The sequence below is a fragment of the Vombatus ursinus genome, unplaced genomic scaffold (genome assembly GCF_900497805.2).
Source record: "Vombatus ursinus unplaced genomic scaffold, bare-nosed wombat genome assembly UNPS02009173.1, whole genome shotgun sequence".
In the NCBI taxonomy this organism is placed as follows: domain Eukaryota; kingdom Metazoa; phylum Chordata; class Mammalia; order Diprotodontia; family Vombatidae; genus Vombatus; species Vombatus ursinus.
Genome location: NW_020948951.1, coordinates 11,644,266 through 11,667,166, shown reverse-complemented (window position 1 = coordinate 11,667,166; position 22,901 = coordinate 11,644,266). Strand labels below are relative to the sequence as shown.

Below are 22,901 nucleotides of genomic sequence, written 5' to 3'. Positions count from 1 at the left end.
AGCAAGACAAGATCCTTTTTTCCAAAGTATAAACCATCCCTCAGCCCCCAATTCCCTTATGCCCAAAACTAATCCCTCAGCCTCTCCAACCCACTAAACCTAATGTCCCAACTCCTAGCATCTTTGATTTCTTCCTCCCTCAGCCCCATCCTCGGACTCGCCTTGGAGCCCAATATGTTCAGGAAATCCAAGGCCCAAGGCTACATGCAGGTAGCTGGGGAAAAGAGAGAGGCGAGGCACCTTTTTAATTCAAGAAATAATCTTTAGCTACCTAGAGATTTCTGATAAATTAACACTCACGTAATCTCCCATGGAGCCCGGCAGCATATCTATCAAATCAACTCAATACGCCTACAATGTGATGCAGTAGCCACAAACAGCCATGGGAAACAAAATGACTGAAAAAGTGGTGGCAAAGGAGAAGCCTAGTTAATCTTTCCTGTCCCGGCTGCAGTTGACTAGGATCCCTGGGCATTAGTAAAGGTTTCGTGCAGGTGCAAAAGAGTAATGCATACAGCCCACCTGACTTCAATACAAACTGGGCTCTGCACAGCAAAATCAACCCTGGGAAAGGGTCAGACAGGCTTCAGACTCATGGGAAGCAGGAGAAGAAAGCAGGAGTGGTGATATCAGTGACTTTAGCAAATAGGATCCCCAGGGATTAGGAAAGTTGCACCCAACCTCCAGCAATTTCAGGATCCTTGGCAGCTTCTATGAGAGGGCTATTTCAACATAAGGATATACCTGGTAATCCAGACCACTCCCTATGCACATCTCCCCACACCCTTACCTCTTCTTCTTTTTCCCTATTCAGACTTTGAGAATGGAGATGAAAACTTCCAGAGCCTACATGAGACTCTGCCATCACAAAATTCCCATCTTTTGTGAAAGGCCTTTCCTGGACTTGTCCTTTAGTCATTCCAACTCCGTGTGACTCCACGGACTTTGTTCATGGGATTTTCTTGGCAAAGATATTGGAGTGTTTTGCCATTTCCCTCTCCAGTGTCCCCATTTTACAGATGAAGAACTGGGGCAAATAGGGGGTAAGCAACTAGCTAAGTGTAATACAGCTAGTAAGTATCTGAGGCTGGATTTGAACTCTGATCTTTTTGATTCCAGGCCTGGTGCTCCATCCGCTGTATCACCTAGCTGCCCCTTTCATGGCCTAACTCACTGCTAATGTCCCCTTTCTGGAATTTCTTCCTATTTACATTGTATGTATCTTGTCTATACAACCTAACACTTTCCTCCTCTTTAGGAGCACAGGGGCAGGGGATCTGCTTTGTTACGGTGTCCTGGAGGACAACGAGGGTAAGGGAGGGTAAGAACTGGTCTCAGCCCATGCAGCCTGGAAACTGAGTATGCCTATTTCTCCACAACTGTCCTCTTCCTCCTTCTCTTCCCTTTCCTCATGACTCTCTCTGCCCTGACACCCTCCCCCCCTTTTCAAACTCTGCTCCCTCTGTTCTTCCCTATTTCCTGTAAGTTTCTCTTCTATATTCCAACGTCTATCTCTTCCTCTTGTGTCTCTTCCCCGACATCGCCCCCCATACTTCTTCCCCTTTACCATCCTTCCCGTCCCTCACTTATGTCAGTTATATGCGGGGATGTGCCGGTAAATGTTTTACAACTGGCTTTGGGGGTCGGGGAGAAGCACACGTGACACGCTTTTAAATTTAATCTGTATCATTAACATTTTCCTATCACTTTCCTAAGTCTAGACAACAGACAAAACAATAAATCGAGTCTCGATTTGTCTAGTTTGACAATGTCCGAGATGTGAATGCTCACTCTGACAATTTAACAGTTGGCTCAAGAGTTTTGTCCCCACTAAGTCCTCATTTTTGTGTCTCCCTGCAGGATGCTGCCTGGGTCTAAGTGGCTGTCTCACCAGCTGGGCTTGGAAGGGCTGAGCCCTGCAGTTTCCTCAGGAATCATCCTGTGCTTCTGGGCACTTAGCACATGGATCCTGGCCCAGGTCTCATCCTCTGTCTATAGATACTACACCATCTGCCAATATTTTAGATGCTTCCCCCAGCCACCCCTTCAGAACTGGTTTGTTGGCCACCTGGGGATGGTAAGTGAAGAATCAAGAAAATGATTCAAGACAATTCAAAGGACCCATGATGAAAAATACTATCTCCAGGGAGAAAACTGATGAACTGCAGATCAAAGGATACTTTTTCAACTTTCTTTATTTTTATATTTTTATTTTGTTTGTGTTTTCTTTTGCAACATGGCTAATATGGAAATATGCTTTGTGTGACTTCACATGTACAATCAATATCAAATTGCTTGCCTTCCCAAGACGTAAGGGGTGGAAAGGAGGGAGAGAAGTTGGAATTCAAAAATTTTTTAAATTATTGTTAAATTTTTTACATAATTAGGAAATATGTAACAAAATGAAAATATTTTTTAAAAACTCCAAGTATATGCTTAGTATAGCATTCCCTATCTCTACTGACCTTGTAATCCCTTCCATAGAGAAAATGAAGTAAGTTTGGTGTGACACATACCTTGTGGAGCCTTGCTGGCTTTTAATGATCACTGCTCTCCTTCTTAATGAACATAAACCATCACTTTAATCAGGTAATAGATAATTTTGTAAGGAACAGACATAAAGCTCCCTGGCCAGTGGTTTGAAAAATCTACTCCTTTCCCATTTTGGAAGATCAGGACACTTGATTATTTCCAGTTGTAAGCTACATATCCCATTCTCCAAGACTTTGCACACTAGCTCCTTGTCCGTGTCCTGGGCCCTGTATTTATTTTAAGTCTGGTGACTTAAACTCACTGAGTATTTTGGATTTTAACTCCCCATTTGCCATTTTCATTGTGTCTTCCCAAGTCTACATATCATTCTCCATGAAAAGAGAACAGAAATTAACAAGACCTCAGTAACTCTACCTCTCTCCTTTATCTGTATCATCATCTTAACCATAGGAAGTGGAAGGCTTATCTTTCCAGAAGTTTGATGAAAAGTAATGTGGTATAGTAAAAAGCATGCTTAATTTGTTAATGAGAGGAATCCAGTTCAAATTGAGTCTTTACTACATACTACCTGTAGGACCTTGAGTAAGTCACTTCAGTTCTCTCAGATTTGGTTTACTAGATATTTGTAATAAATGAATCAATAAATTATTAAATGAAATAGCATCGATAGAATATCTACTGTGTGCCAAGTACTATGCTAAGAGCTGGACATGCAAATATAAACAAGTAAGACCACTCTTGTCTTCTGAGATCTTACATTCTCACAGGAGAAGACAACACATAGAAGAGAGTGGTGGCCAGGGAAGAGTGTTTCAGACCCGAAATTCAGAGGGACGGTGGTTGGAGTCATACAAAAAGTCATTGACAGATCTTTTCCAGGAATGGTAGTGTTGATTTGATTATTGTCACTGTAATAGGTAATTCTCAAGGTCCCTATGATGTCATATCTAAATTTCAGATCCTATGATTCCTTCTTCCTTTTCTCTTCTGCATTGTCACACTTGTGAACCTTAGTTTCAGCCCTCTGAACTGTCCTTGGTTCTACATCTATAACATCTTCTGGAACTTTCTACTGGCCTCCATGCTCTTTGTTTTACCTTTCAGCTGGTGCTTCTGGGTGTCCCTTTCTTCAATGAGGGAAAAAACTATCATAAATTCTCCTTTTAACCTTTTCTTTTGCACATGGGTGGGACAAAAGTGTACTAGTAAGAAATGTGAAGGACTGAGGACCTTCCAGAAAATGTGTCAAGCAGGGAGAAATTTTCAGTGACCCACAATAGAACGCAGCTGGGTGATATGGTGGGTAGATTGTTAGGCCTGGAGTCAGAAAGAGTTGAGCACAATTCTGGCCTCAGACACTTACTACCCTGGGGCAAGTCACTTAACCTCAGTCTGACTCAGTTTTCTCATTTGCAAAAGATAAATAATAATAGTTCCTACCTCCCAGGCTTTTGCAACAATAAAATGAAATATTTGTAAGGACTTTGTAAACCTTAAAGTTCTGTATAAAATGCTAGCTATGAGCAGCAGCAACTCTTTGGAACTGATACTGTTCATTGAAGTTAATCAGAGTTTGACTAAGTTTTCTAATGTTATTTTGGTTATATTTGCATATATTGTTGTCTTTCTTTGCTCTGAATCACTTTGGGGTCATTCTGTGTTCCTCTGAAGTCTTCCTTTTCATTATTTCTTTCAGTGCAGTAATATTCCATTGTATTCCTGTGCCATAATTTATTCAATTGGTTCTCAATCAATAACAACTCATTTTATTTTTGAAACAAAGAGTTTTGTGATTAATAGTGGATTATATAATAGGACCTTTCTTTAAGCCATTGACCTCTTTGGGGTATGTGCCCAATAGTGGGACCATTGGGTCAAAAGGGTGGGAACAATTTAGTGAATTTTCTCCACCCAAATAAAATTGCTTCTCAGAATAGATAAACCAATTAACAATTCCACCAACAATGTACGACATTAATGTACTTGCCTTCTCACAGTTTGTATAACATTTATTGTTTCCATTTTTTCTTTTCTTACAATTTGATGGGTGAAATGTCAAAGTTGTTTAACTCTTTTATCAGTGATTTAGACAATTTTTTTCATAAGGCTTATTTGTATTTCTTCTGCAAACTATTCTCATCTTAGTATTTGAAATGATTGTTGGTCTTATACAAAGCTTAGAGATGGGACCTGTGATTTCATTCGTTAGGGAACTCCTAAGTAAGGAAACTCTCTTTACTAAGGCAAACTAACACCTTCTTTGCAACTTAGATTCTTACAGAATTTCCTAGAGCACTGTGAGAGTAAGTGACTGGCCCAGGGTCACACAGACAGTATAAATCTGAAGCAGTACTTGAACCCAGGTCCTCCTGGTTTCAGGGCCAACTCTACTTCACTAGTCTTATACATTTGTGTCACTTCCCTATATATCTTGGATAACAGACATTCCCCAAAGATATTGGAAGCAAAGAGTTTTGTTTGTTTGTTTCAACTGAGTACTTTCAGCCTAGAAGAGAGAAAACTTCATGGGAAATAATGATTGTGTTCCAACTCTCATGAGGAACATGGGCTCAATCTGCCCTGGTTAGCCCCAGAGGACAGAGCCAGAATCAGTGGGTGGAAGTTGGAAAGAGGCCAAAATAGGCTTGATATCAGAAAAAGTTCCCCTAAAATTGGAATTGTCTAGGAGTGGATTGGGCTCTGGGCTTCAGTCAGAGGCTAGAGAACCACTTGGGTGTTTTATCAAGATTTTTGTCTAGGATAGGTGAAACCAAATGGCTTCTGAGCCATCCCTACCCCTACCAAAGCTAAGAATCTATTATTATTTACCAATCCAGTAGTCTTTTTATGATGCCACAGTTCATCTCATGGTGATTTCATTCAAAAGATGCCTCAGAAAAGGCATAAGCTTCTGAACCCCTTACATTCCTCTTCAGCCTTTCCCCATGACAGAGGGAGGAGGGAGGTGGTATTCATTGGCGGTTCTTTGAAGTCTGCTTGGAAGTGATGACTCTTACTTTTGTTTTGTTTATAGCTAGACACAGGGAAGAAAGTTTGAAATATATTATCAGTACTGTGGCCACTTTCAGGGAGGCCTTTCTAATCTGGAGGGGACCTTTCCAACCAGTGGTTTCACTCTGCCACCCCGACTACATCCGGCCTGTTACTTCTGCATCAGGTATGGAAATTCTAGAGGTCAAGGTTATTTTGGCAACATCTGTCTCAGCCTGCCCCTCAAGTTTCCAGGATCCCCCATAGGGCATTCTCCAGTGATCCAGGACCTCTCAATCACCTTACCCTCTTCTAGTCCTCTCTATTGTCATACTAACTCCCCCCACTCCCATTTTACCAAGTCCCCTGGGTTCTCCAGGATCAGAAGCTCCATTCTCAATACTCTGTCTTCCTTCTCTTTCTGTGGCTCAACAAACCAATTAAACAACTGTTTACTAAGTACCCCATGTAGGCAGCTCTATATAGTCCTCTACCTCTGACTGTTACTCTGTTTTTCTCTCTAGCAGTCCCAGCTCATTTCCTTCCTGTCTATTATTCTCTGGCCTCCCTCCTTCATCAATTCCCCTAGGGCTTCTTGGTCCTTCTGTCTTACTTCTTCCTTTACTCTTCCTACATCTTCTGTTTCCATCTCATATTCCCAACTTTTTCCTAACACTGAATGACCACTAAGGTCCCCTAGGTATGTGTGGGCTGAGAAAAGGGAGGACAGAAGAGAGAGGAAAGAGCACATTCCTCTGTTGGGGATGAGTTTGAAGCGGTTTCCAATGTGTCTTTCTCCCCTCATGTGAGAGGAGGATGTTTGCAGCTACTTTCTGGCCATATCCAATGGCAGAGGGGAGTTTCTTATGTGAATTTGGGGCAGCTGAGGTTGAAGGAGAATGCTAGGAGTTACATTGGCCCCAGAGTTCCTTTTTCACCAAAGCATTTTCTATGATGGAACAGAGAAACTTAATGAAGCATGGAAGGAGAGAGATTCCTGTTCTTGGAAGTAATAGTAGTGGGAAATGGGGAGGTAATGGAGAAAGGTTCCTAGGGTGGGCAGAGAAAGAGTGGGAGATGGAATGATTATTTCTTTGGGGTAGAATTCATTGGCTTGTGGGTAGAGAGCCCTGTAAATAAGGCCGGACATCAAGGGCTTACCCTTAGAAAGATGATGTTAGCACTGGATGCCTAAGGATGTGTGGTGTTGGTCAGAACCTCTGTTGTAGAGATGTGGGGCTCAATCTTGCTTAGCATCTCCCTGTGTAATACAATGAAATAGCACTGGACTTAAAGTCATAAGACCATGGTTTGAGTTTTAGGACTGCCACTTATTGGCTTTGTGACACTGGACAAGACATGTTGCCTTCTCTAGGTCTCAGTTTCTTTATCTGTAAAACAAAGAAACTGGACTCGAGAACCCATAAGGTCTTCAAACTCTGACACTGATTCCCTGGTGTTTTTATTTGGGGGTTCAAGAAGATACCAATCAGCTTAAAAGTATCTTTGAGAGCTTACTATGTGCCAGGCACTGTGCTAAGTGCTAAAGATACAAAGAAAGCCAAGCATAGTCACTGCCCTCAAGGTACATATATTCTAAGAGAGGAAACAAAAGGGAAATCACTACATAGAAAAAGTTAATGGAAGTCTCAGAGGGAAAGGAACCTGAAAGGCCTGCTGCGGATGGTAGAATCTTAGCTCAAATTTGGAGAAATTCAGTGAATCTAAGAGCTGATTAATGAAGCTACCATACGATCTCAGTCCTCACAATGTACAAGGTAGACACTATCATTAATCCCATTTTATAGAGAAGGAAACTGAGACTGAGATATTATAAGTGGTTTACCTAGGGTCACATGGCTATCTGAGTGTCTGAGATAAGATGTGAACTGAGGCCTTCCAGACTTCAAGCCAGGACTTTATCCTCTGAGCTTGAGGAAGTAGAGCATTCCAGGCATCAAGGACACCCAGCACAAAGGCACAGAGATGGGCAGATGGATGGTCCTAGAGAGCAGGAGACCCAGCCGGGGAAGGTGGGTTTCATGAGCTGGATAATTACACTGGAAATTCAATTAAATTCAATATCCATTTTTAAAACTCCTACTATGTGCGAGGTATTACACTAGATATGGGATGCAAATGTTGTGATTGTTTCTTGCAGTTTATTTGCAGTTTCCTCTTTACTGTTTTTCAAAAAGTTTTTGATGCCTTTTGTTTTTGACCTCCCAATCATTTCTGGATATCCCTGTACTCTGTCCTCTACCCTAAGAGTCTTTACTTCCTTTCCATCTTAAGAGACTGCAGGGCACAAGTCAACAGGTAGGTACAATTCTTGCCCAACATCAGGAAGTATGGATGAAATGCCCATACCATCATTTCTGGTAGGATTGTAGCCATGCACTAGACAGGCCATGTTAACTCCACTGGGTCTCTGACATGTATATTAATGTGGGACTAAAATACTCAAGCTCTGTGCCTGTTGGGAGATGGCAAGGGAACTGTGCCATACTTGCTGACTCTGCTAACATCTCTGCCTTGGCCAGAATGGAAACTGAGAGGTTACAACATTGCTCCCCACAAGGTGTTGGCAAATTCAAAATCTTTTTGGTCCCTGTTTAAGTATGCCCACGCCTAGACAAGTCAAGCTGATAAGCATTTATTAGGAGCTTACTTAAAAGGTTCCCATGCAATCATCGTTTTTGCTTGTCTTATTCCATAAATGAAAAATAAATTAAATAAATTTTTTAAACTTTAGTAGCTACCAAGTACTAGTTACTTACTAGTTATCTAAGCACTGGGGATACAAAGAAAGGCAAAGACAGTCACTTCTCTCCAGAAGTTCACAGTCTAATTGGAGAGACAACATGTAAAAATAAACATGTACAAGTCAGATGTTTACAGGATAGATTGGAATAACCAATAGAGGAAAGGCCCTTGCATTAAGAGGGGCTGTGAAAGGCTTCTTGGAGAAAGTAGGACTTTAGCTAAGGGTTTAAGGAAGCCAGGAGTCAGAGATGATAGGGCAGAGCAGTGTAAGCTTAAGGGGGACAGCTTTCCTAGGGTTTCTTATTCTAGGAGCAGCAAGAAGGACCAGTATCACTGGATCATAGACTACATGGACAGGAGTGAGCTGTGAGAAGCCTGAAAAGTATCTCTGATGCTGTAATTCTATGAAATGTCGGGGACCATATCTGAGTGCAGCAGGTGTAGATCAGAGGCCATGTTCAATGTTATGTCTCCAGCATGCAACTTTGGTTACATACATACATACATACATACATACATATATATATGTATGTATGTATGTATGTGTGTATGTATGTATGTAAATATATATACACATATATTTATATACATACATATTTTTTCACCACCTTTGAAGGATTTATTTCTCTCAACAGCTTATGTTGCTCCCAAGGATGATCTTACCTATGGATTCTTCAAGCCCTGGCTGGGTGAGTAATGAGTATGGTCAGAAATAGCACCAGGAAGCAGGAATAAGGCCTAATGTCCCTAGCCAGGGGGCTGCAAATCCTGTGAGTTAGGTGTTTGTAGACAGGGAAATAGTGGGATTGTGTGTAGAAAACTAAGACTTGAGAGCTAGGCATTATGGGTGAGGGACTCAGGGTTAAGTAAATGGCTAATATAAGGGGCAGGTAGATGCTGTTGGGTCTGGGGCTCTATGAAGGAGTCTGAGCTGGGACCCGGAGGGAGGCAAGGAATTGAAGGGCTGGACCTGGGCTCTTCTAACTCCTTTCTCCCCCTCCCAGGGGATGGGCTGCTCGTGAGTGAAGGTGACAAATGGAGCCAGCACTGGTGCCTGCTGGCCCCTGCCTTCCACTTTGACATCCTCAAGCCCTATGTGAAGATATTTAACCAGAGTACAGACATCATGCATGTGAGCCTGGAGGGGTCTCAAGTGGGCTGGGGGAGGAAGACTTCCCACAGCTAGGGCCTACACTGAGAGCTTACCCTCCTAGTCCAACTTGGGTTACAACAGGTATGATAGTGGATACAGAAGAGCTGGAACTAAGACAAGATCATAAGGGCTTTGTCAAAGAGCAAGAAACTTAGAAGATTCCAAATATAGAAACTGCAGTGCTCTAGTCCTCTAGAAGCAACAAAGACTTAGGATCCACTTAGAAAGAATAATCATTTAAAATTAAAAAAAAAAAAAACCCAGCTGGCAGCAGGGGTGAGCTCTTTCCCTACTTCACAGTTATCCAAATCCCCATAACTTCAAGCAATGACCTCACACTCCAGTGACGTGGTCTCTGTCTCCTTCTATGCTGAGGGCAGAGTTACTGCCACATCAGTGACAAGTGTTGATATCAGGCATGGTTGATAACAGCTGCCCAGGCACAGACATATCTAGTTATGGCTCTGGGACATCACACCATCCGCCCTCTCTTACCCAGTGTAGCTTGGCTTAAGGAGGGAGGCAGAGCCCATAGGCACCATCATCCATGAGCCTCCTCTGGCTCCTTTCATGGGGTAGATCACTTTCCAATCCCCAAAACACCATTAAGAACATACAGTAAATTAGGGGCAGAGCAGGAGCAAGAAAGAACTCGGTTGCTAACTTCTTGTTCAGGTTCCCTTCATCCCCATGACATATTCTCAGGGTGGCACAAAGCCCCACTGTACTCTCCATGGCAAAGATTTCTCTTTTGCCCTCTCTGTGTACCTGGAGTGTTTGGGATCATCAGGTCAGATCCTGGGAGGAGACCAGCCCCATGTTTTCTCTCTTTCTTTGGCAGGCAAAGTGGAGGCATCTATGTGCTGAGGGCAGCACCTACCTAGACGTGTTTGACCACATCAGTCTCATGACCCTGGACAGCCTGCAGAAATGCATCTTCAGTCATGATAGCAACTGTCAAGAGTGGGTGCTCAGGGACAGCTAGGTGGCACAGTGGATAGAGCACCAGCCCTGGAGTCAAGAGGACCTGAGTTCAACTCCAGCCTCAGACACATAACACTTCCTAGCTGTGTGACTCTGGGCAAGTCACTTAACCCCAACTGCCTCACCAAAAAACAAACAAACAAACAACAAGAGAGAGTGCCCTTCTAGGCCTTGGCTATGGAGTCTCAGAAACTGGTAATGATACAACCTGATAAGGACAGGGGAAGGAAGATCTTCAGGGAGGGAGTGCACAGTACCAAGGATGAGATCTGCAACAGTCAGGAAGGAGCACTAGCTCGGGGCTGATGCTATAACTGGAGTTCCCACGGATGATTGGCCACTCATGACTTTCATGCCCCAAATTCTGCAGTACTTCCTTACCAGACATACTGCCTTTAACACTTCCCCAGATCATTCTTTTTAAGGGAAGGCACCAGAGAAGTTTTCAATACCGACTATGTACAAGTCATGAAATTCCAATACAGGCTGAGTACAGAAGAGGTGCTTCACTGGGGCACTGCTGTGCATAATTTATTGAAGTCTCCAGTGACAAGTTTTGAACTCATGACTAGGGAAGAGATGTCCAATAGGGTTTGTGAAATTTGTCAGAGAAGTAAAGATGTGTGAGGGTAGGAGAAATACAGAATAATGGCTTAATGGGTTTGGCTGGGTTAGGTGATGATTTTGAAAGAATGAGAGAGCTCTTCACATGTTTGTACTCATAAGGAGTCTTTGGATAAGGACAGATGAAAGAGACAGAGAGAGAGAGAGAAAAAGAGAAAGAGAGAAATATGGAAGCCAGATAAGAAAGAAGAGACTGTAGAGGTGTTATCTTGAACAAGGAGAAGGGTCACTCAGAGACTGGAGCAAAGGAGAGAATGGGCTATCTCATGCAGTGGGTTGGATTGTAAGCAACTCAAGTTCTTAAGGCACAGCATAAACCACAAGGCTGGAGAGTGGTCAAGAACATCTGCATCTTATTTTGTTTAACTGTGCTTTTTTTGCTGCAAAGGAGAGTTCTATTGATGGGCATGGATGGAGTAGTAGCAATTGATGACAATCATTTAAAAAAACAATTTTGGGGGAAAAACACTTTAAAAACATTTTCATGTTTTCTCATCAATCTCCACACATACTACTTGCTTTTGCAGATGTATATACATATATATATATGTGTGTGTGTGTGTGTGTGTGTGTGTGTGTATATATGTGTGTGTGTGTATATATATATAAAATATATATACAATTGTATATATAATTATATGTAATTTAATTATATATATAATTATATGTTGTTTAGTTGTTTAAGTCATGTTCAACTCTTCACGACCCCATTTGGGGTTTTCTTGACAAAAATATTAGAGTGCTTGCCATTTCTGTTTCCAGCTCACCTAATAGATGAGAAAACTGAGGGTTAAGGGTTAAGTGTCTTGCAGCTAATAAATGTCTGAGGCCTGACTTGAACTCAGGTCTTCCTGATCTACATCTCTATCCACAATATTTCTCTATCCTGAGCAGTGTTCAGTTCTGGTCATCACATTTTGTGAAAAAAATGCTGATAAAATGCTGATAAAACATGTTCACAGAAGGGCAACTAGGATGATGAAGGGACAACAGATAATTCTGTAAGAACGTGAACGGAAAAAGCAGATGGAGGTGCAAATGATAGTCATCTTCAAGTAATGGAAGGACAGGCAAGGGAAGAGGGATTAGACTTGCTTTGGGTACAAGAGGACATAGCTAGAAGCAATGAGTGGAAATTGCAGAAGGCAGATTTGGATTTGATATTAAAAGAGAAAATGTCCTAACAGTGAGACCAGCAAAAAAAATGCAATTCATAAATTCAGAAGGTAGTAAATTCCCCCTCACTTGAGGTCCTCAAGAAAAGGAGATCTTGTAGCAATGATTCCTGTCCAATTAAGGGTTTTTCTAAAAAGCCTGAGTGGTCCCTTCCAATTCTGAGATGCTATCATTCTGTGAACATTTTGGAGAAAGAATGGACAGGATTGTGGGGCCCAAGCGTGGTTTTGAGACTGGAAGAAGGTAGTGACAGTGATCAGGACAGGCAAGCAGGGGGGTGGAATTAGTTTGGAAGGACATTAAGGAGCTTAGTGTGAGCTATGTGGGTTCTCCTCCTACCTGGTCCAGAATCTGACTCTGTCCCTCCTACTTTGCACAGGAAGCCAAGTCCCTACATCTCCTCCATCCTGGAGTTGAGTGTCCTTATAACAAAACGTTTCAATCGATTTCTTCAGCACTGGGATAGCTTGTACTTCCTCACCGAAGAGGGGAGACTCTTCTCCGAGGCCTGCCGCCTGGTGCATGACTCCACAAACAATGTTATCCAGGCCCGGAAAAAAGTTCTTGCTGAACAGGGCCCTGAAGCCTTTCTCAAGAACAAGGGTAAAGGCAAGACCATGGACTTCATAGACGTGCTGCTGCTGGCCAAGGTGAGTGTGTGGGTAGGTGAACAGGGAGCATGAAGTCTGGCAGGCTTGGGGAAGGGAGGGGATGGATTCAGGTGCATACAAAGGGCTTCTCTGTGGAGAGAAAGTCATACCCTGGTATTAGACTTGCAGACCAGACTAGAGGGGTGGGTGACTTGGTCCCTCAATAAGACTGTACTTGACTTTTGCTATCTTCTTCAAAAGCTTTTTTTTTCTAGCCCTAGTCTTTATAGAATCGTACTGAAAAGTGCTTGTGTAAGGAAGAGAAAGGAGCACTGTTTCTTTCCTTCTATTTTCTTTCTGTTTTCTTTCTGTTTCTTTCCTTCTATTGGTGTGGAATAGCTCTCCAAGCTGCTTCCTGGTATTACAAGGGAGTTTGCAATACTAACTGAGAATAACAGCTAACATTTATATACCAATTACTAAGTGTGAGTATATATATACTAAATACCACTGTGCTAAGGGCCTTACAAGTTTAGGTATTTAATCCTCTCAACAACCCTGGGAAGTAGGTGCTATTATTATCCCAGGTTTACCTATGAGGAAACTGAGACAAAAAGAGATTCATCAACTTGCCTTGAGGCACAAAGCTGTTAAGTGTCTGAAACTGGATTTGAACTCTGGTCTTCCTGACCCCAGGCCCAGGCTTGATCCATTGTGCCACCCAGATACCCCTGATACATCTAGGAACATCTTTATGACTGATTATGGGTATATCAAAAGTATCTTTGGGGTTCTAAAAGTATCTAAGTATATTTTGTACCTGGTTATATTTTCATTAAGGAAATTATTCCCAGGTTCTATACGTTTGTAGAACTATCCTTATTTATGGTTCTCATAACTAAAAATTTCTTTGCTACTTTTTTAAAATGCCCAACACTTTATAAACAAAGCACTTTCACATAAGATAATAGGTTTAGATATGGAGCTGGAAAGGACTTTAAACATTTTTTTTTTCCTTGCTTTTTGGTGAGGCAATCCGGGTTAAGTAACTTGCACAGGTAGTAAGCGTCAAGTGTCTGAGGCCGGATATGAACTCAGGTCCTCCTGACTCCAAGATTGGAGCTCTATCCACTGCACCCCCTAGCTGCCCCTTAAACGTCTTCTTTTCCAACACTGATTCTGAAATAGAGGAAGCTACAGACCAAATTGGGGGAGCAATCTGCCCAGAGTCTCACAAATAATAAAAAGCAGACCTACAATTTGGGCCAGTTCCCCAGTGCCAAATCCAGTTCTCTATCAAGTTCCAGATAGTTCAGGCATATTTCTGTAGATGGTTCTATGTGTATGTTCTTGTCTTCTGGTTCTGCGTTTATTTTGAAACATGGATGTGATTAAGTACATCAGCAGGGTGTCAAGGATCCTAAATATCTCCCTATAGTTCTGGGCATATCAGTGCAATCTTGTGCATTCTCACTGTATCTAAGAATGTCTTTGCAACTGGTTTAGGGGAGTGTCTTAGATTCTAGGTATGTCCAGGAGTATTAGTATATAGTTCTAGGTATATCAAAGAAGTCTAGCTATGCTGGGAAAAAACAAAGGTTCAGGTTTACACCTATGAGACATAGTGCTGAGAAAATATACAAAGCTTGATGAAGTTGTGAGGGTAAGGGCGACAAAGAAGAGGAGATTCTACAGGAGTTCTTAACGTTTTGGGGATGCAGATCACTTTAATAATGTGGCAGAGCTTATGGAGGTGTCAGAAGCAGCTAAGTGGCACAGTGGATAGCGTTCTGGGTCTGGAGTAACCAGGATCTGGATTTAAATCCAGCCTCAGACACTTACCAGCTTATTAAACTCTGGCAAGTCACTTAACTTCTGCTTGCCTTAATCCACTGGAGAAGGAAATGGGAAACCACTTCAGTATCTTTGCCAAGAAAATCCCAAGGACAGTACTGGCATGTTATGGTCTACAGGGCCCCAAAGAGTCAGAAATGACTGAAAAACAGAAGCCTATGGACCCCTTCTAAGAATAACATTTCTAAATGCATAAAATAAAATACATGGGTTTACAGAGGAAACCAATTATATTGAAATACAGTTCAAATTTTTTTAGGGTCTTTCTTTTTGTTAAATTAATTTATTTTTAGTTTTCAACATTCACTTCCACAAGATTTGAGTTCCAAATTTTCTCCCCATCTCTCCCCCTCCACCCCAAGACAACAGGAATTCTGAATACCCCTTCCCCCAATCTGCCCTCCCTTCTATCAACCAATCCCCTTCTCTTATCCCCTTTCTATTCTATTTTCCTGCAGAGCAGGATAGATTTCTATACCCCATTGCCTGTATATCTTATTTCCCGGTTTCATGGGAAAACAATTTTTAACACTCATTTTTAAAACTTTTGAGTTACAAATTCTCTCTCTTCCTCCCTCCCCACCCACCCTCATTGAGAAGGCAAGCAATTCAATAGCGATTATACATGTGTTGTCATGCAAAACACTTCCATAATAGTCATGTTGTGAAATACTAACTATAATTCCCTCCATCCTATCCTGTCCTCCTGTTTATTCTATTCTCTCCTTTGACCCGATCCCCACTCAAAAGTGTTTGCTTCTGATAACCCCCTCCCCCAGTCTGCCCTCCCTTCTATCTACCCCCTCTCTTATCCCTTTCCCCACTATTTTCCTGTAGGGTAAGATAGATTTCCATACCCAATTGAGTGTGTATGTTATTCCTTCCTCAAGCCAAATCTGATGAGAGTAAGATTCATTCATTCCTTCTTGCCTCTCCCCTCTTTCCCTCTACTGTTAAAGCTTTTTCTTGCTTCTTTTATGTGAGATAATTTACCCCATTGTATCTCTTCATTTCCCCTCCTCCCAGTACAATTATCTCTCACCTCCTAATTTTATTTTTTACATATCATTTCTTTATATTCAACTTACCCTGTGCCCCCATCTATATATATATAACTAGCTAGCTAGCTAGATAGAGAGATAGATATAATATAGATATATAGATATTCCCTCCAACTACCCTAATACAGAGAAAGGTCTCATGAGATACAAATATCATCTTTCCATGTAGGAATGTAAACAGTACAACCTTAATAAGTCCCTTATGATTTCTTTTTCCTATTTACCTTTTCATGCTTCTCTTGAGTCTTGGATTTGAAAGTCAAATTTTCCATTCAGCTATGGTTTTTTCATCAAGAATGCTTTAAAGTCCTCTATTTCATTGAATGTCCATTTTTTCCCCTGAAAGATTATACTCAGTTTTGCTAGGTAGGTGATTCTTGGTTTTAATCCTAGCTCCTTTGACCTCTAGAATGTCATATTCCAAGCCCTCCAGATCCCTTAATATAGAAGCTTCTAAATCTTGTGTTGTCCTGACTGTGTCTCCACAATACCTGAATTATTTCTTTCCTGCTGCTTGCAACATTTTCTCCTTGACCTGGGAACTCTGGAATTTGGCTATAATATTCCTAGGAGTTTTCTTTTTAGGATGTCTTTCAGGAGGTGTTTGGTGGATTCTTTCCATTTCTGTTTTGCCCTCTGGTTCTAGAATATCAGGGCAGTTTTCCTTGATAATTTCTTGAAAGATGATATCTAGGCTTTTTTTTTGATCATGGCTTTCAGGTAGTCCAATAATTTTGAAATTATCTCTCCTGGTTCTATTTTCCGGGTCAGTTGTTTTTCCAAAGAAATATTTCATATTGTCTCCTAATTTTTCATTCTTTTGGTTTTGTTTTATAATTTCTTGATTTCTCTAACAGTCCTTAGCTTCCATTTGCTCCATTCTAATTTTTAAGGAAGTATTTTCTTCAGTAGGCTTTTGGACTTCCTTTTCCGTTTGGCCAATTCTGCTTTTTAGGGCATTCTTCTCCTCATTGGCTTTTTGGACTTCTTTTGACATTTGGGCTAGGCTATTTTTTCAGGTGTTATATTCTTCACTATTTTTTGGGTCCCCTTTAGCAAGCTGTTGACTCATTTTTCATGATTTTCTTGCATCATTCTCATTTCTTTTCCCAATTTTTTCCTCTGCTTCTCTTACTTGCTTTTCAAAATCCTTTTCGAGCTCTTCCATGGCCTGGGACCAATTCATATTTTTCTTGGAGGTTTTGGATGTAGGAGCTTTGACTTTGTTGTCTTCTTCTGGTTATATATTTTGATCTTCTTTGTCACCAAAATAAGATTCTATAATCTGAATTTTTTATGTTACATGTTCATGTTCCCAGTCAATTATTTGACTTTTAAACTCTGTTAAGGTAGGGCACTGCTTCCAGTGTGGAGGGTGTATTGTCCCAAGCTTTGGGGGTTTAGTGCAGATGTTTTCAGAGGTACTTCTAGGGACCTGTAATTTTTCAGTTCTTCTAAGGTAGTAAGATCAAAGGTGAGGTGTTTACTCCTTTCCTGGCCTGTGCTCTAGTCTATGAGTGACCACAAGCAATCTTTTATGTCTTTTAACTATGAGGAGGATTCCCTCTCTACTGCTACCACAAGCTCCCCATACCAGTACTCCCCCTCACCCCAGGACTGGCACCCAGGACTGTGACCCAGATCTAAGCATAGGCAAAGCAAGAGAATCTTGCCTCAGCACCAGCAAAGAGATCCCTGCAATCCTCCTGTGATCAGTTGCTTGATACCCCCACTATCTGTGGGCTGAGAAGCGGCCTCTGCTTTTGTGGCTGCCACCCCAAGCTCCTCTAGGGCCAGGGTTAGACCACACTCCTCTCCTCCAGGTCTGACAAACCTTTCTGACTCACCTTCTGAGTTGTCTTTGGCGTTTGTGGGTTGAGAAGTCTGGAAACTGCCACAGCTCCCCTTGATTCAGTCTCCTGAGCCCTGCTCCAGGTTTGCTGAGCCCCTGTCTTTGCAGGCACAGCCCATGCTGAACTGTGCTTCTCTCCCAGCCCAGTGCAACAGAACTTTCCTGTAGACCTTAAAGGTTGTCTTGGGCTAGAAATTTGTTTTTGTGGGTTCTGCGGCTCTAGAATTTGTATAGAGTCATTTTTACAGATATTTGGAGGAGTTTGAGGGAGAGCTCAAGCAAGTCACTACATTTACTCTGCCATCTTGGCTCCATCCTTTCTCAAATTATTTTTCTTAAAACTAATCCACACACCACAGCTTGAGGACCCTTGCTATAGGAGCATCCCAACACTGGCTCTGCATCTCTGAAAGTAGATGAAATTCATATGTTCAGTAAAATCTCTTTTCAAATCCAGGATTCTGGGGTTCTAAGTGCTTCAGGAACCTTCAGGAAATCTGGTTTGAGGTGGACCTGGGTGGTTTCTGAGAGTTCTACAAACTTTAGGGGACCTCTTAGGCATAATAACCTCCAAGTTTTTTAACAGCTACATGAGTCCAGAGGTTGGTTTTAGGTGTATACAATGCTCCTGGGATTGGTGACACCTTCACAGAGGTCAATTAAATAGGTTCTAGGGAAATTAGGTGGTTCTAGGTGTACTTGAAATACCTGAGTGTAGGGAGATGCTGCTTGAGTCCCCTGAGCAGAGATATGCATGGGAAGATAGGAAGCCAAAAACCCAGAAATGTGGACCTGTTTCAGGATGAAAATGGGAAGTCTTTGTCAGATAAGGAAATCCAAGAAGAAGCCAACACCTTCATGTTTGAAGGTAAGGGGACAAATGGAGAGGGAAGGGCAAGGGCTCGGAGGTCCTGTGGTTGGAATGAGATTTCTAGTTGGGATCCTAATTAGCCCTAATGTCAGACCCTCTGACATATTCTTTGATCAATACTGTCCTAGGTATATGGGTATGTTTCCTCTCCCTCCACAGTCTAATAATGAATGTTTCTAACCACCATACCACCTCTCTGCATGCCTTTTCCTCTTCTTTCACTTCAGGGCATGATACAACTGCAAGTGGCATCTCTTGGGCCCTCTATAACCTGGCCCACCATCAGGAGCACCAGGACCGCTGCCACCAGGAAATACAAGAGCTCCTGAGAGGTCATCAACCAGAGGAGATTGAATGGTCAATGCAGGCTGAGGCTGGGGTTGGGACCATGGGGTCAAGGCTAGGGATTTCCATAGGTGTGTGTAATCAGGGTCTAAGCTTCTGTCTACCCTGTCCACAACCAGACATTCTCGAATGAACCATCTTCAATAATAATAGTACAAGCTAGCATTTATATAACACTTTGATGCTGGCCAGATATTTTACATATGTTGTCTCCTTTGATCCCCTACCTGGGAGGAAGATGCTATTATTTACTCTCTGTTTTTCCTTTTTTACAGATAAGGAAACTGAGGGAGACAGAAGTGAAGTGACTTGTCCAGGGTTACACAGCTAGCTAGAGACTGAAGCAGGGTTCAAGCTCACATCTTCTTAACACTAAAGTCCACATCTATCACCCATCTCTATCACCCCAACTTGGCTGAAACTAATCCTTAGCAGATGATGCCTCCCCTTTACTGAAACAGCTTCCCCCTTACCAAGAGAGACATAAAGGCTGACACAACCCACAGCTGATTTCAGTTTAACTTTAACACAGCTCCTACCCAGGGCTGAAACACAGGGAGATTTTCAATGTCAAAGCCCCTTTCCCATATCGCTATTGTTCATCCATACTTCTGTTAATATTCCCTAATGTCTGATTATAAAAGTCCCCAACCTCTGATTGATAGATTCCTTCAAGTGAACACCTTCCTCACTCTCTGCTTTTTCCACAAGTATTGAGGGGGTATGTCCTCCCTTTCAACATTATGGGGCTGGGCTGACAGTTCTTCTGTCCTTAGGGATGATCTATCCCAGATGCCATTCCTGACCATGTGTATCAAGGAGAGCATGAGGCTGCACCCACCAGTTACTATTGTGGTCCGCAAATGCACCAAGGACATCCAGCTACCTGATAGTCGAATTATTCCCAAAGGTGCCTTGACCCAGTCTACATAGCAAAGGGAGGGAGAGTCATAGAATAAGGGAGGCGAAGTTTGGAGGAAGGGAGAATAGAAGATGGCAAATGGTGGATTTTACCATGGGAAAGGGCAAAGGCAGTCCCACTGAAGAGGCTAGAGGGTCATGTCCATTAGTGTAGGCGTGGAATTTTGGGACCATATTATTCTGTCTCTCTTCTCCTTACCTATTAGGGAGTGTATGCCTCATCCACATCTTTGGAACACACCACAACCCAGCTGTGTGGCCCAACCCTGAGGTACCAACACCAACCCTTTACCCTATGGATGGTCCAAACTAGAGATAAGGGATATTGGTATGAGGTGGAACTGAATCCCACAAAGATCAAAAACTAAGAACACCCTAAGTAAACCTTTCATGGCAGAGATGGGGAGAACAGGAGGTGATAGCTATTTATCCTGATGAAGATCTGTCTATGATCCCACTCTGTGGGAAGCCTATTGACCGTGAGTGGATGTGGGCCTGGGAAAACCCCCACCAGCCTCTCTAACCATGTCTCTGTACCCCAGGTCTATGATCCATACCGCTTTGATGCCCAAAACACACAGAAGATGTCACCCCTGGCATTTATGCCCTTCTCAGCTGGGCCCAGGTGAGACTAGAACATCTGCTTGCCCATCTACATCCTAGAGAGATTTACTCACCCCTCTGCTCAGTGTGGGCAGCTTCAAAGTTTCAAAAGAGATGTCACCTCTTTGGTTATAGAGACCCCATCTTTAAATGGTTTGGAGAAGGGGGAAGGGTTCTCAGAAGCAGGTTGACTTCAGGGCCCCTCTACCTTGAGCAGGAACTGCATTGGCCAGAACTTTGCCATGTCTGAGATGAAGGTTGTGCTGGCCCTCACTTTGCTGCGATTCCATGTCCTCCCTCATGAGAAACCAGCCCAAAGGAAGGCAGATCTGATCCTCAGAGCAGAGGATGGGCTGTGGCGGAAAGTGGAACCACTGCAGGATCCTTCTAGTCCTGAGACACACCTCCAAGAAGTCCCTCAGAATTGATGAACAGACATTTTCTCTGGTCTTGGGCAGGCATGAGAACCTGATGGTTGCCTTCCTTTCCAACCATCTCTGTCTTTATTGTTATTCTTCCAAATGAAATACACTTCTACACCTAATATTTTGGTATTCACTGTGAGTCTTTACACCAAGAAGGTCATGGTAGGAGCAGGAGATAGAAGTCAAGAATCTGTGTCTTCAAACCTAGTCTTTGTGTCTTCAAACCTAGTCTTTAGAAAGAGGCAAGAAGGATCTCAGAGATCTATATAGTCTAGGACATCAGTCTGTAGAGCTCTCAGATCCTAGCCTTGGAAGATCAGTCATAGTGATAAATCCAACTGTACTAATTATGAGAAATTGGATTAGTTGACCTGTAAGGTCTTCCAATTCTACAATGATTGAACTCTCTGAATAATCAGTGATTAACTGGAGAGATAGATTAGATCTAGGCTGGCAGACTCTCAGAGTAGGAAATGATATCAAGGAACATCCATTTATACCCAAACCTAAGAAGGAACCTCCAAATCATCAGCCCTGACAAATGTTCACCCCTCTTTAATTGATAACATTTTAGTTACTTTGAGAGCTCCTGGCATTACCCTTTACCCCTATTCCTTTTCCTGACCCTTCAATCAATCTCTATTCTTTCTTTCTCCTTGCCATATCATGCCACTTAAGGCTTAAGGATGAAAGGGTTAGTAGCTCCCAATCTGGTTCCTCACTGACATTTCCCACTTTAGCTGGTTAATTTTTTATACCTGGTCCCTTGCCTATTTTCCATCTTCGTGCTCAGACTCCATTTTCTCTGGATTCTAACGTCTTTGTACATCATAGATTATCAAGCCAAACTGGAAGGGGTCTTAGAGATTATTGACTTTAAGGTGTACCTGAAGAATAAATGAATGAAAGAATAAATTATTCCAAATTATTCTTCTTTCTGAAGCAATCTTTCCTTCCTTTTCTTAGACAGCTCTAATAGTTTGCTTTTGTTTTGTTTTTTAAATAATATCAACCACAAATCTTTCCCTGCCTGGCCCTAATTCTACTCTCCAGGTCCAAAGAAAACACATATTATCCTTTTCCCATCTCTCTTCCTTGTCCTCCAATTCATGAATAATAATAATAATAGTAGTAGTAATAGGTGAAAGTTGAACTGAGTCTCAGCAGAGTCATAAATGACAGGTCAGTTCAATCTTGAGAGATTAAAAATTCAGCAGTTATGGAAGGTTTGGAAAAAGTAAATGAAAGAATTCCATCTGGAGTCCAATTGCCATGCTTGCTCTTATCCTAGGTTTTTGTATCTTCTGGTAAAGCCTAGATGAGAACGGAGCTTCGTGACTATTGACTCCAAAGCCTGACTCAGAGAACTGAAACAAATTTCGTATCTTTTGCCTGAGAATGCTGATTTAAGAACAGCTGTATCTTCCCCTGTTGGGGAAAAGTGCATTAATCACAACACCTCTAGTAGATGAAGGATTGAATTACAAGTGGCCCTGAAGTTAGAACCTCAGTTGATGACTCTAGCTTGGGTACAAGATATTGCAAGAACTACCTTAAAACCAGATTGAAAGAGTTGTAGTGTAACCTTCCAAAAGAAAGGCTTATTAACCACAGCACCCTAGCTCCACAAAGGTGGTGGAGGTGGCTAAAAGATCTGGTGAAAGATCTGTAACCACAGAATACTTAATGAATGTGTGTGTGTGTGTGTGTGTGTGTGTGTGTGTGTGTGTGTGTGTGTGAGAAATAGTGGCCTTCTTTAGTATAGGGTAGGGAGAGAGGGAAAGATACATCTTGGAAAGTAAAATGTAACAAAAATGAAATTAAAGATAAATAAATACAAAAATAAGAATTTTAATACTTTCAACCATACCTCTTCTGGTAAACTCAGATATTTGCCATCACAGTAAATAAGTCACACATCTAATTCAAGTTTCTCTAGGTTCTCCTCTAGGGAAACATAGGTCCTTTCCTGAGAAAATTCCTTGATGGTCTTATGATTTTTCTATGATATAGGAGATATAGAATCAACACTACTCAGGGGTGAAATTGTTTGTTCCTATCTAAACAAGTCTCTGGCCCCTACTGGCATGTCTCCTCTGCTCTTTAAGGCTTCTACTTTTTAAATCAGCTTCACCTACATATCACAAGACCACCACCCCCCACAATGTGGCTTCAGTCTTGTGTCATCATCA

At 42.0% G+C, this 22,901-nt stretch overlaps 1 protein-coding gene across 1 annotated transcript in view; it reads left to right on the top strand.

Annotated features, from left to right (window-relative positions):
• The window catches only part of LOC114035115 (phylloquinone omega-hydroxylase CYP4F2-like), a 42,224-nt gene extending 21,418 nt beyond the window's left edge, over window positions 1–20,806 (top strand). The window contains exons 2-14 of the mRNA XM_027851102.1: window positions 1,861–2,081; window positions 3,452–3,456; window positions 5,536–5,671; window positions 8,886–8,939; window positions 9,255–9,382; window positions 10,245–10,366; window positions 12,567–12,837; window positions 18,346–18,412; window positions 18,643–18,772; window positions 19,537–19,670; window positions 19,888–19,952; window positions 20,224–20,306; window positions 20,502–20,806. Coding sequence (XP_027706903.1) covers window positions 1,862–2,081; window positions 3,452–3,456; window positions 5,536–5,671; window positions 8,886–8,939; window positions 9,255–9,382; window positions 10,245–10,366; window positions 12,567–12,837; window positions 18,346–18,412; window positions 18,643–18,772; window positions 19,537–19,670; window positions 19,888–19,952; window positions 20,224–20,306; window positions 20,502–20,712 — 1,626 coding nt within the window. The 5' untranslated portion in view covers window position 1,861 and the 3' untranslated portion in view covers window positions 20,713–20,806. The remainder of the gene's footprint in view (window positions 1–1,860; window positions 2,082–3,451; window positions 3,457–5,535; window positions 5,672–8,885; window positions 8,940–9,254; window positions 9,383–10,244; window positions 10,367–12,566; window positions 12,838–18,345; window positions 18,413–18,642; window positions 18,773–19,536; window positions 19,671–19,887; window positions 19,953–20,223; window positions 20,307–20,501) is intronic.
• Window positions 20,807–22,901: the final 2,095 nt, after the last annotated feature.